Source organism: Pantherophis guttatus, chromosome 3 (genome assembly GCF_059756535.1).
Source record: "Pantherophis guttatus breed Tessera chromosome 3, ASM5975653v1, whole genome shotgun sequence".
In the NCBI taxonomy this organism is placed as follows: domain Eukaryota; kingdom Metazoa; phylum Chordata; class Lepidosauria; order Squamata; family Colubridae; genus Pantherophis; species Pantherophis guttatus.
The window spans coordinates 84436441-84450972 of NC_142065.1; the positions used below are offsets into that span (position 1 = coordinate 84436441).

General features: G+C 36.5%; 1 protein-coding gene across 1 annotated transcript in view; it reads left to right on the forward strand.

Moving 5' to 3' along the window:
- The window catches only part of DPYD (dihydropyrimidine dehydrogenase), a 584219-nt gene that overhangs the window by 301295 nt on the left and 268392 nt on the right, over positions 1-14532 (forward strand). Inside the window, exon 11 of the mRNA XM_034437263.3 lies at positions 1289-1499. Within this exon, the coding sequence (XP_034293154.2) occupies positions 1289-1499 (211 nt within the window). The remainder of the gene's footprint in view (positions 1-1288; positions 1500-14532) is intronic.

A 14532-nucleotide genomic window follows, 5' to 3' on the forward strand; every position in this document is an offset into this window, starting at 1 on the left:
TCTCAAATTACCCAGAATTGGGTAAAAGTGATTTTTCTTTGGATAGTGATATACAAAGCCATTACCCAATCACAACAGGGACATTTAAATTGACTCAAAGTGTTTTACCTATGTTAGGTAAAAAGGACTTCCTGATAAGAGGTTTTGAGTAAGAAAGGAAAAAATACTGTTTTGATCTATCTTGTTTATTTATTAGCTTCATTTATATAGCCCACCCATCTCACTACCATGACTTTGGACAACTTACAAATACAAAAACAGTCAGAAAAATAGAATCACAAAAATCATTCAAAACAATACAACTATTAAAAAGCATAAACTTGTAATCTGCGGGACTGCACCATTCCCTTTTTACAACCCTGTAATCCTTTAATTTGGGATAGAATCAGGGCGACTGGATATAGCTGAATGCTTACTGGTTGGATGCCCTTCCTAATGCTTACTTCATGGATTTCAAACTCATGACGTAACGTTGCCATTATGTGACATATCACACTGTTTTTCCCCTTCACAGAGCTGGGGTGGGCGTGGCCTGCGTCTGACATATCCGGCCCATGGACCGCCAGTTTGACATCCCTGGTCTACTTGGAGTTTGCAACAGATAATTTTTCTTTGTCCCCCAAGAGAGAAACATATGTTGCTACCTAGGGTTGAACTCTCACCTTTTTGAGTCAGAGGCGAGCGTCTTTACCACTAGGCCAACATGCCACTCATTTGACACAGAGGATGCAGCCTTATTCGTTCAAAATATGAATATATTAATTCAAAATATTTTTGAAAGAATAAAAATTAGCAAAAGTAGTTAGACGTTATCTTTCAAATACAAAGAGAAAATGAATGACCAAAATACTTATGTCCATTTTTTTTTTCATTAAAGGCCTTACCATTTTTCATTGAATCATTTGTAGATTTTGAGATTTGGGCACCTCAGCCAGTAGCTCATAATGAAATTTATCTATGCATACTTAATTTTTCCAGAATTGATTTCTTTTTTAGTAATGAAGAATAATGTAATCGTTTTTCATAAAATCAAACTAATTTTCACTTTCGGTTTAAAACACAAAAGTCTTTTAACAGATGTTGATAACTAAAAAAAACAACAAAACCCACTCATCCAGAAAACTGCTTGGCACATATTATTTGAGCCAGTTTCATTTAATCAAAATTTAACATTATTAATATAGTATTGGAATTTATAGAAAAAAATGCAAGGAAAAATTGTAAGACTTACAATTATATATGAAATCATTTTTTTAAAATTATACATCATTTTATTTTTGTTTTCCAGATGGAGCTTGCAAAGGAAGAAAAGTGTGAATTCCTACCTTTTCTTTCTCCTCATAAGGTTGTCGTAAAAGGAGGAAAAATTGTTGCTATGAAATTTCTCCGGACTGAGCAAGATGAGGATGGAAACTGGAATGAAGACAAGGAGCAAACTGTCCGTCTGAAAGCAGATATAGTGATTAGTGCCTTCGGTTCAACCTTAAATGATCCTAAAGGTATTTCCCAGTCACAAGGTTTATGAATCAGCCACAGTCAAGCACATAACATTCCAGAGGAAAAGTTAAGTTTACAGGTAGTCCTCAATTTACGATAGGTAGCTTAGTGACCATTTGAACATGATAGACCTCCTTGTGGAGCTGCTTATGAATCATTTTCAAAGTTACAACTGCTGCATCCTGCCACAGTCACCTGATTACATTATGGGCACTTGGCAACCAGCTTACCTTTATGGCCAGTTGTAGCATCCCATATGACCATAGTTTGCTATGCTTTTTGCTGGTTTCCGGGTTTATTTCCATTAAAAAAAATCCCCATAAAGGAAAATGGATTTACTTAACAACTGTGGTGTTTGCTTAATGACCACCCCAAAAAATGTCAAAAAATTTGGATCTATGCTCTATGTCAACAAAGAGGACAGTAAACCTGAATCCCACATGCAGGTGGAAATACTTTAGGAGACTTATATAGTATACTCATCTGTAATCATTTTTCCTGTGCTCTTTCAGAATAAATAAACATTAAATCAAATGGATTTTTCATTTGGTTTATTTTTCTTTTATCAAGAAATGAATGCACAGTTCTAATGCTGAAAATGATGGATCTCTAGAGTGATATAATATGGCTCTTTTCCCCCTTTCCTTTCTTCTCTTTTTACATTTTGCTTCCAGATGCCCCAACATTTTTGTTTCAAGGAAGATTTATTTATTTGGGGCTGATGCCTGAAAAGAAAAGATACAAGCATCTGTATCTTAATAGAAGTTTTGACCACTGAAGTTTAATTAGGTCTTATAAAAGCATATTTGGAAAGCTTGACTACTCCTTAGAAAGTTCACCATATTACTTTGCTAGTATCTATGCTCTCATCCAGCAAGCAGTAATGCAATATCAATCAGTTTAGTAGTCTTCCTCTGTTTATCCTCTTTTATTGTAGCCTTGGGGTGAACACAGCAACTAATGCTGAATCCAGCAGCATGATTAAATCTCAGCTTTCATTAAAAAAAAAACTTTGTGAGATGTTGCAGAGGATCAAATTGATGTTGTGGCTTACCATAATCAATAGAATTTTTTTTTTTTACTGGAACCTAGCAAGCAGAAGCCATTTTAGGGTGTTGGGAGGGGGAGTGTAGAGGGGGAGTGTAGACATTTGGGTCTGAGATACAGTATATTATGACTTTACGGAGGGCCTCTATGCACAGCCCACCAGAAAATACTGTTCTCTGCCATATACCAAATTTCTAGCATATCATTTGGTACCATGTTATTTAATATTCTAATGTACTTTGTTGTGGCAATAAAAGATGCAATTTTCATGGTTGAAACATTCAGAGATAGCATTTCTAATGGTAATACCAAGGTGGGAGACAAATTCTAAGCAAAGTTGAAATATCAGGCTAATACAGGATAACATAATTTAAAGGAGATATATTGCAATTCTTCTATAGTATATAATGACTCCAGATATTATATGGAGGTAGAACACCCCAACACATTGATCTAAATAGAATGTGCCAAAGAAGACTTCTCTCTTGAACTAGTGATTCTGGGAATAGTTGCCTGTCTTAATTGTATTACATCAGTGGTGGTATTCAGCCGGTTCAAGCGAACACATAATGGTGACCTGTGGGTGGGCTTACCCACCCTCCCAGTCGCCCCGATGCTATGCCGTCCTATTTAGCCACATTTTCTAAGACACCCACATGCATGCAAGCTGCGCACAAGCAAAGCACATGTGTGGAAGGCCGTGCGCGTGTGCGCTCACATTTTTGGTGCACGGCGAACGGATGGTAAAATTATGGGAAACCCACCTCTGTATTACATGATCTAATTTTCCGGTTTCTGTACTGGGTTTCTTTTCACAGTGGTCTAATCAGTCACAAAAGAAAACATAGTGATATTCATCGGTAGTTTTAAAATGCATAATGTAAATTAGCTTTAAAAAGATTAGACAAATGAAATAATATTCGCAATACAAATAGCTTGTTACTTTGGTCAATATACAGTATATTTCTGAATTGTAAACATTCATTTTCTTCTTTCCTCTCCATTTCAATTTTCTACTGGTTGCCATGAGGACTATATTTGCTACTAAAATGCCATTCATTGCATTAGTAATAGTTATTTATAACTATATACTATTAAAACTATTGCTCCCATAACCTTTAACTCAGTGGTGGGTTTCAAAATTTTTTACTACGGCTTCTGTGGGTGTGGCTTGGTGGGCGTGGCATGGCTTGGTGGGCATGGCTTGGTAGGCATGGCAGGGGAAGGGTACTGTAAAATTTCCATTCCCACCCCACTCCAGGGGAAGACTACTGTAAAATCTCCATTGCCTCCCCAATCCAGGGGAAGGTTACTGCAAAATCCCCATTTCATCCCAATCAGCTGGGACTTGGGAGGCAGAGAATAGATAGGGGTGGGGCCAGTCAGAATGTTTACTACCGGTTCTCCAAACTACTCAAAATTTCTGCTACCAGTTCTCCAGAACTGGTCAGAACCTGCTGAAATCCACCTCTGCTTTAACTGGTTGAAATGGTGCATCAAAGGGCAACCTGTGAACCAAGGTACCTCAAAGAGACTAACTTCCAAAATGTGTCCAAAATCCAGGACCCTTGATTCCCAAGGGAATGAAATTTGGGGATGTGTTTTGGCTTCTTCAGTGCTGCTGGCCTGCTGCTGTTTCAGGTCTGCCATGCTTCTGATGGAACATTTTGAGTATTCCATGACAGTTTCCCAGCCACTCTCATAACCCCTTGATCACTTGAAGTTGGAAGTTGCTCCAGCTCCCACTATTTTTTTCCTGCTCTTGATTATTCTGTTTCTCTGTTTAGGTAAGAAAATAACTCTGAAACAGGGCCTGGATTGTGTGGTAACATATTGAAATCTCCTCTATTAAGCTACTGGTCTACCTGTTTTGTTCAGGATTATATACATTAATTTGTAGGGTGCCTCTAAAATTAACTTAAAGCCTTGTGGGAACACTCAAAAAATTGCCGATATAATGTATAATTTATGCACAAAATCAGTTCTTCAAAAATTAGCTGGATTGAATCCAGTAGAAGCTTTTTCCCCCCCTCTGTTGCAGGGCAGAGAATACCAGATCATACAGAAACATATGTATAATTATTGCTTCTATGATTCAGATGTTCCTGTTTCCTTTTTTAAATTCATATAATTGTTATATATTTATGTAAAATGTGTAATTGATTAATTTAATTTAATTGAGCAGCAAGTGACCTAATGGTGAAGATGCTCAACTCCCATTCGGAAGGCTGAGAGTTCAATTCTAGGTAGTGGCAGATGTTTCTCTTGTAGGGTGCAAGGAAAAAAACATCTGTAAACTCCATTTAGGCATCAGGAATGGCATCTGGCCAGTAAATGCTCAGCTTCAGCCAATAACCCCAACTCTACCCAGAATTAAGAGACTACAGGGTTGTAGAAAGAAAAAAAAAAGTAGTATATTTAATATTAGGTATATTTAGAATTTCAGTCCAAATGAAAGTTACCCGAAATGTTATATGTTTCTTTGCTTTTCTTCCTTTAAAATAGGAAGCCGGATGATACAGAAAACATGTATTATATGTAATATCTTTTATGATAAACTCCCATTAGAAATGACAGAATGTGCATAATTATCACTGATGTTACTTTTAAAGGATGATGGAACTGAAAGGACTTACTTAAAATGACTGTTTTTTAAAACCTGCATCACATTGGTGAGAATTATGTTAGACAGTTGCTTTGAAGCACAATGTGATCATTCTGTAATTATTTTTCCTGTTCCAAATAGCAGTAGAAGAATGGGTTTTTCTCCCTTGTGAATAGCTTTGCTCGGAGTTCTGGCTTATCATTATTTGCCAGGTTTTACTAGGAGTTGATACCATATATGCTCCTGCTAAGAAACCATTGATAAATCTTAAGTTTGTACCCGACCTGAGGCAGAATAATGTATTTTATTTCTACTTTATTTATGATAAAGAACCAAATAGAGATCTTCCGCATTATATTTGGGATACAGAAGTGTTTAGTCTTTTGTAAGGGGCCACACCATCCTTAAATAAGGAAGCCAATATAAATAAACTGGACTTTATTTAGATGAGAAGGACCCTAATGATTGCAACATCATTTGAATAGAGAAACAATATGCTATTCTGCTAATTAAGCTATCATAAAGCAACAAAGGTCAACCCCAGTTGAGTATTACAGTCCTATAGCTAATAATGTAAGAATCAAATAAAGGGTGAAGGTTTTCAAGATAAATGGAAGCATTTTTTTATAAGAAGAATGATAAATGTAGCGTAGTTCCATCAATATGAATATTGCTGGGAGTGAATTTAAGTTTTTGTTCCCAGTGGCAGAACGTGGCAGAACAATATAACAGGAAAAAAAAATCCAGCTATCATTTCGTTTTTTGCAAGAAAACTATATATATTTAAACCAAAACAGAAGTGAGGGTTCATCTTACAGTCAGAATTGTGTTCCTTTCAGGAAAATAGCCTTTCCTTTAGGGGAAGTATTAAAAAGAAAACCTATGTAGGTCAATCACAATGATATGCTTAGGAATAGAGGGAAAAAACAGTTATATTGGGTCCTGGGAGTTATGTTGACATTAATGAACAGATGGTGAGCAATCCATGCCTCTCTAATGAACAGGTGATGAGCTAGCCTGCTCTCAACTGTAGGCTTTTTTACTCTGACCTCTAGAGACCCTAAACGCTAGTTCCTGTTCACCAAATGCTAAGTAATCATAAGTACCACTCATTTCTGAATGATTACCTTTGAATAGATTCCTTGTAATTAAGCATTGCTTTCTCCTTCTCCTTCTCCTTCTCCTTCTCCTTCTCCTCCTTCTTCTTCTCCTTCTCCTTCTCCTTCTCCTTCTTCTTCTCCTCCTCCTCCTCCTCCTCCTCCTTCCTCCTCCTCCTCCTCCTCCTCCTTTATAAATCTGAAGTTGTTTTCATCGACAATTAAAATACTTTCTCAGGATCTTCTCCATGGCTTCTTACAGTGTTACACTGGATTTGAAACAATATAGTATTTTGCAGCACTCTGCATCAGGATGCCAAGGCACAGTCAGAAACCATTGCCTAGACCAGTGGTTCCCAACCTTTTTTTGGCTGTGCCCCACCTAAGAATCTCTAAAATCATGATACCCTCCCCCCGTGACATGTAATTCTTACTTTAGTCAAAAAGTGAACTCTACTCACACGGAGGAAGCCTAAAAGGCCATTAACTTGGTTTAAACAAGGTTCAAATTGTCCCCATTAAAAATCAAATTGTCCCCTGTGGGGCATGGGTCCCACGTTGGGAACCACTGGCCTAGACATAAGCATTGTACTCTCTTAGATTGTCTCCACTAGCAGCTGCACAACTGATCTCACATAAATACCTCTGGAAGATACTATGATGTAAAAGCTTGTGAGTCGAAGAATTAAAAAAAACAGAACCCATTGCTTCTGTCCATCCTCCGGAGAAGATCATATGTGAGGACTATCAGGCTGAAAACAAGATTTGGGATAGAATCAACGCGCTTGGGTAGGAGGGTTCAGTTTCTTGGTTGAACTGTTGTGATTCATGATAGTAATGAAGTAATTCTAGCAATGCTTTCTATGGGCCCCTTGGTTTGTCATGTATCCGTAAACTTCATCTTTGGAATAAAGATGAAGTTTCCTCTCTCTTCCAGAGAACCCAACACAGGTGAAAGTACTTTCATCACAATTTTTGAGAAGATGGTTTTGATGAACTTGTTTTTGTTCTATTATATACCAAAATGATGCTGAGAATTGTATCAAATGTGATTGGAAAGGCACTTAAGTATGCTTTTTCGTATTATTTAATTCCCAATAAAGAGAAACCAGAACAGTTTAGAGTCCTCGCTCTCCCCACCTTCCACAAACTTACTTTACGTCTTTAAAGGAAAGGAACCAAATTGACTCAGTTTGTGAAATTCTTATCATTAATGCTATTCCAACTTTGTTTTTGTTGTTGTCATCATTGTCATTCTCAAGCAAAGGTTTAAGATAAAAATCATTATTTTTTCGAAGTGTAGTCAAAAGTATATTGCCAGCTTTCAGGGAAAGAAGGCTATAAGATACATATCAAAAATAACATTAATGAGCTGCAAACACCAAAATTACAGGAACTTATGAAATTGGTTAAACATAAAATACCATTAAACTGTTTACTGAGGCTTCACAGATACACTGAAGCTAATGAGCATTTCTGCTATTTAAATAAGCCCAAATTGAACACACATTACATGGATACATAATTAGTCGTGGCAGTCAAGCACACACTGTATCACTTTTAAAGCTTTATTTGAGGAATCTTTTCCATTTGATTTGTTTTGCTAATTAAAATATTTTGTGGCTTACCAATATATCTTAATATTACTGGAGTTTACCCCCTCCCCAAGTGGCCTATAATTGGTTGATATTTTTCCATTTATGTCTATTTACTCAATGAATATTGCAGTTTGAACTATAATGTAATATACAAAACAGTTTGGGCTTCCGTCTTGGTATCACATCATTTAGTAGCAATTATATGCTGTTGTTCATTTTGAATGACCTTTGCATATTCTGTAACCACTGTCTTCATAGGATACTTGAAACCTGTCAACATTGTTGGGATTTCTGTAAAATTAATTAATATAGGATGGGATCAGAAGCGGTATTCAGCAGGTTCTGACCAGTTCTGGAGAACCGGTAACGGAAATTTTGAGTAGTTCAGAGAACCGGTAAATACCATCTCTGACTGGCCCCACTCCCATCTATTCTCTGCCTCCCGAGTCCCAGCTGATCGGGAGGAAATGGGGATTTTGCAGTAGCCTTCCCTGCAGTGGGGAGGGAATGGAGATTTTACAGTACCCGTCTCCTGCCACGCCCACCAAGCCATGCCACACCCACCAAGCAACACCCACAGAACCAGTAGTAAAAATATTTGAAACCCACCACTAGATGAGATGTAGGTCACCAGATCTCTTCTGACATTCTTATAGAATATCCTGCTAATGTGGAAAGATAATGTAATACATAGAAATAATCATATAATTACAAAAGTTGGATCCAAAGTCCTGATTCAGTTTAATATCCACTAATACATTAAAAGAATGCACAATTCTTTTGCATGCACAATTATGGTCAGTAGATTAATTAGTTGTAAAGATGTTTGTGTTAATTTCAAAAATATTCTGTTTGCTCTATGACACTCAGAATATTTCTTTTATCTATGACATGGAGAGAAATAATAGTAATTATGTTTACTTAGAATTCACAGTATTTATTTCTTAGGAAGAGCAGTTCAGTGGTCTCTCAGCAATGAGAGAAAATATAATTATGCCAACCCAAGATTTTATCTCAAGTTTTCAAAACTAGAAGAAGACAAAGAGCTGTAAGGGTTCTGTGAAATAGATTCGGACAGTGGTGGGATTCAACTAATTTTAACAACTGGTTCTCTGCCCTAATGATTTCTTCCAATAACCAGTTCACCAAACTCTCAGAAATTTAACAACCGGTTCTCCCGAAGTGGTGCAAACTGGCTGAATCCCACCACTGGATTTGGAGAGAAAAATGATAACTTGGCCAAGATCACTACTGAATAAACTTCTGGCTGAATAAAGATTTTAATACAAATCTCAGTGGTATATTTTTTGTACTCTAACTGTGGCTACTTAATCAAGTAATACATTGGTCATGTCATTGGTATAATCATAAAGGCAAGTTTTTCTCATAGTATTCGTGGGCTAAAATGGAGAACTCCCATGTATGTAATTTCCTTTGAAAAAGGCACAGTTTGAAAAAAAGTATTTAATAAATTAAAATTGATTAAACTCTTCTTTTCTGCCAACTCTGAGCTATGTTCAGTACCCTTTCAACATCCAAGAAATCTATTTATAGACCATTTATTTATTACAAGTGCTTTTTATTCCACTTCAATTTTTTAAAAATCTAAGTTTACAAAAGCAATATCCAATAAAGCCTTCAGTACATATGATATTAATAATAAATGTAATAATAAAATGACAGCAACAATCATACCTGTACACATCCTAGGTACATTGATCTGCTGTTTGTCAATCTCAGTTTGCCACTTAAATACTGTAGCTAGGTTTTTGCTAATCTTCTAAATATCTTCTAAATATTAACAAGGGTTCTGATCCTCTGAGTAATCCAAATCCACTGGATGCCTCTGATAGGATTGAGAACTCTTAATATAATTTATCTACTAGCATGACTTGGATAGGCAGATTTTACTTAGAAGAAATATTCTTGCAGCTATCTAGGTCCCAACTCATATACAACTTTCGGAAACAAGCTGGTAGCCAGTGTAGTTCCTGAAGTAAGCATGTTACATTTAAATATCAAGATGTTTCCACTAGCACATGGGCAGTTGCATTGTGCACCAACTGAAGTCCTTAAATTGTTTTTAAGGACACTCTCATACGGAATGCATTATAGTAATTTGAGAAATAATGAAACATGAATTATGTCAGTGTCTCCTGTTCTTGGAATAGCAGTGATTAGTGCACCAGTCAAAGCTGAGCAATCTCCTTCCTAGCCATAGTGTCCTGTTTTAGCAGCACTGGTAAATCCCAAATAATCCCATGTTTGTAGAGGAGCACAAGCCCATTCAAAGCTATTGTTGGAATTATCTCAGGTTTCTACATCAGCAGCTGTTCCATTTTATTTATATGTTCTTTTCCACCCAGATCTTTGCAAGTTCCAATCATTCCTAACCCTTGCAGATGGTACAAAAAGATACTATATTGGATGATATTAAAAGCTTCCAAGAGATCTAGTAGGATCAATAGGTCTCACCATAGGTAACTGACAAGGACAATAAAATAGTTTCTCTCCTATGCAGAATCATGAATTTTGATTCCAAGCAGGATTGCTGCTATGCAACTGAGAAGGTGATATAAGAGCAGTATCTCTAGCTTGTCCACCTGCACACATAGGAGACCTCACATCCATCCATCTGCAGAACGGACCTTCTTGTAGCTATCAGAAATGCTACTCATCTCCCATTACATTATTGTTAAGGCTAATGGAGTACTGGTACTGGCTGGTATTTCTCACTATAAGGGCATTTTATGAGCCATATTTTGATAATGTATCCCACACCTTTCTTTTCATCCATGATTAAATTGTAGATGAAGATGGCTTTATTACAGATAGACCAAGTGACTATCTTAGGGCTATTGAATTAAATCAGCAGTTCTAGATTTAGGAAAAAGCAAAGCTAATGTTTTCAACTTGCAGGAAATTTTACTAAATTAGTACATTTTACATTTACTTATATACTAAATGTATAACCTGTTTTTATTTTATTTTAGTTTACATTTTTAGAATGTAAAATGCTCTGGGACTTTAAAGGAAACTAATCACTTATGATTATGAAAATATTTCCAGTTTTAAAATTAGGTGTCAAATAGTTTGTTGGTATTTTCTCTAAATCATCGGCATTATCTTATCTTGGCATTCAGTTTTTTTTAAAAAAAAAAATAGCTTGTCATTATTAATATTAGCAATCCTATATTGTATTCATGTTAATTTGTCATAATAGTGGTTTTTATACTCTTATCAAAAATGAGATACAGAGCCTAATTATTATTTCCTTCCACTGCATTTTGAAATAGTGCCTATGTGAACCTCTAATATCCAATCTATTCTTCATTCTCCTTTCTATTGCACCCAACCAGTCTTTTTCAATATATTTAACTGTACATTTGAACAGAGCTCCAGCTTACCTAATATTTTATTTTGCATTGTTATGCTAGTATCAGAAAGATGAAACTGTTTTAGCTTGAAGAGGATAGCTAGTAATTTCAGAGCTACATATAAGTACCCAGATTCTCTGTTCTTGGAGGTCCTTCTATGATTGCTGAAAATTGTCAGAAATTTGGTCTCACCAATTTCATAAGAGAAACACATCAAAACTATATTGTGACATGTAAAAACCAGTACATTTTAGTTGAAAAAAAAACCTTCCAAATTCCCACCCTAGATACCTAGCCCAACCTACCTACAGGACGAAGTCCTATCTACCCCATCTCTTGACAATTGCTCTATAACAAAATCTGTATTTTTTTGAGTACAAGATGCACCAGAGTATAAGACGCACCTACCTTTTTTGGTGAGAAAAAGAAATCTCCCTCTGCCTCTGAGCAATTTTGCCTCGTTGCAGCAAACAGCAAACAGCCTGCTTTACTTTCATTTTCATTTTCAGCTTGATTAGCACAAGGAAAAAAAAATCTGCTCCAGCAATTTACCTCTTTGCAGCAAGCAGCAGAGCCCTGCGCAAAACAGCTGAGAGAAAATCAGCTGAGACTCAGGAGGCCGATCCAATCAACTTGTGCTAATTAGGCTGTGCTGAAGCTGAAAAGAGCTGTTTTTTCTTGCTGTTTGCTTGCAAGGAGGTAACTGCTGTGAGGCAGAGGCCAAAGCGTGGGGGCCAGTGGGTGGCGGGGCTACATTCAGTGTATAAGACGCAGCTAAATTTTCACCCCCTTTTGGGAGGGGGGGAAGGTGCATCTTATACTCCAAAAAATACGGTACATGCATAAGAAAGCTTTTTTTATGATGCCATCAAATTAAGACCAGTAGTAATTTGCTTTATGCTTAATGCTACCCATATTTATCCTTCAGTCATTCTCTGAGGCAAAATTGTGTCTCTCTCTTTTTACTTACAAAATTCTATTACAGATTAAAATAGGTAAAAATTGCATCAGAAGTGTGCAAATTTAGTTTACGTGGCATAGCCTTTCCTTCTCCCCATAGCTAACTGATTTCCATAGCAAGGTTGGTAAAGTATTTCCTTAACAGATTTATCTGAACCGTATGCAAGAAAGAACTAACTAAGCTCTCTATTTCAGGTAGATCCTCTGCCTTCAGCAGGAATTCTTCTTTTATTTTCTTCCTACTCTAATATTTGATTGTTCATATCTCATGTTTGTCAGATATTTATTAGTAGATGACCTCGGATAGAACCATCTTCTGCAGCATGTCATGGAATATTCTTGTGTCCTGCATTTGAATGAGTCTGTGTTTTCTCACAGTAGATTTACATTAGGAAAATAAACTCCCAGTATCTGGAATAACTGCAATGTCTGTGAAAACTTTTCTTTCTCTCTTTTTTTTCAAATATGCCTATCTAAGGAATTTGTGGTTCTAATCACCCTCATTTTATGGCCTTTCTCGGCTCCCTGTTCTTCTGATACAATGTCACTAGATTCCAAGGTCAGAATTAGAGCAAGCAATGTGAGTTGTTTTCTATCAAATTAGCTGTCAGTTTCATCTTCCCGGAATCGTTTTTATTTCATTGGCCTATGACCCATTTTTTTTCTTTGATATTTTCTACATTTGTTTCACTGATTCACTTCATCCAAATTAAATTGTTTTGCTTCCTCTGTCACAAGATTGACCGTCTTCTGTCTAGCTGCTTAAAATTCACAGAAGACTTTTCTGCTTCAGAATTACTATTGGAAAAAAATACTTCTGGGTCAGCAATATGCTAGCAGATTATCATACTTAAAAGATCCAATTGCAAGAGAGAAATAGTTATTTTCACTAGGATCACTGTGGGGAGAAGGGCTTCCCCTATTGTTACTCTCTTTTCCATTTCTTTTCTTGTCTATACTTCAGCCCATTGGGAATCTCTAATCTTGTAAGAAAAATCCAGTTCCTTTCCATAATGAGGGATTTCAGTTTAAGGAAGGTTTCCCAAGACAAAATCCAGCTGTGTGGGCTCCTTTTGTGCAAAAACAGAGCACAGATTTGACGCTGTTCTCGATGACAACTGAGAAAAATGCTAGCAGGTTTCTCTTTCACATATATGACAGCACAGCTACATCAGTTTAATTGACCTTAGCAATCTACATCTGTCTGTTGTATGTCCCCAAGAAATGAGAGAGGGAGGGAGGGAGGGAGAGAGAGGTCTTTTGGAATTAGAAACAACAAAACTGGGTACCATTTTTTTTCTTCAAGATAAGGCAACATAATCCTTGGTACCAATCCTTGGTAATTCTTCAAGATATGGCAACACAGTCCTGTCATAAAATATACTATATTGAGGAGTTGCACAAAGGAACTACTTGAAAACTCAATCCTACCCAAATCTCAGATTATTAATGTATAACCTTTTACGGCAAAGGTGAGTTATAATCTGAGATTAAAATGATTCTTGCCATAAAAAGACGAGAAGAAAAATGCCCCGACAACTACACCTTTATATTTATGTCCCACTTCTTTTTTCTTTTACTACAACTATGTATTATTTATTAGATTTGTTGACTCTTTTGCTAGTTTTAACGGCCTGAATGCAAGGGATCCTACACACCTTCTATTCCCAAAGCCTTTGTGTGAGGTAATTTGAGGGAACAGTTGATCCAAGCTACTGAGGTTATGTCTGTCTGTCCCTCTATCTATTTATCTATTTATTTTCTGCCTTTATTATTTTTACAAATAACTCAAAGTGGCAAATACACATGATACTCCTTCCTTTTATTTTTCCCACAACAATAATCCTGTGGGATGGATAGGGCTGAGAGAGAGTGACAGGCCCAAAGTCACCAAGTCATGGCAGAAGGAGGTTTGAAACTGATATCTGACTAGATTACTTAAAAATAAGGCTGATTCCATACATAAAGTTATGATAAGAATTTGATGAGACTGACTTGGCCTTTGAAGAGTTCAAAGAGTCCTAATTTTTAAAAAGGGCACAACAGAGAGAGAGAAAAAAAATGAGATCCAGGATTTCCAGGCGATTCATATTTCCAACCTCAGCAGGAAGGAAAACAAGCAACTTTTCTTGACCTTCTGGAAGGCTCTTAAAACATGGCTTCGGCAGCTGGTTTGGGTATCCCTTAGGAGAGATGAGCCTGTTAGATGGTTACATGATGGTTAACTGGAATGCACTCTGTATATTTTTTCCCCCATTGTTTTGTTTTTTTAATCTTTTAATTTATTATGGTCTTATTTTTAATTGGTTTGTATTGTTTGTATTGGACTGTTCGATATGGTCCTCTGCCCA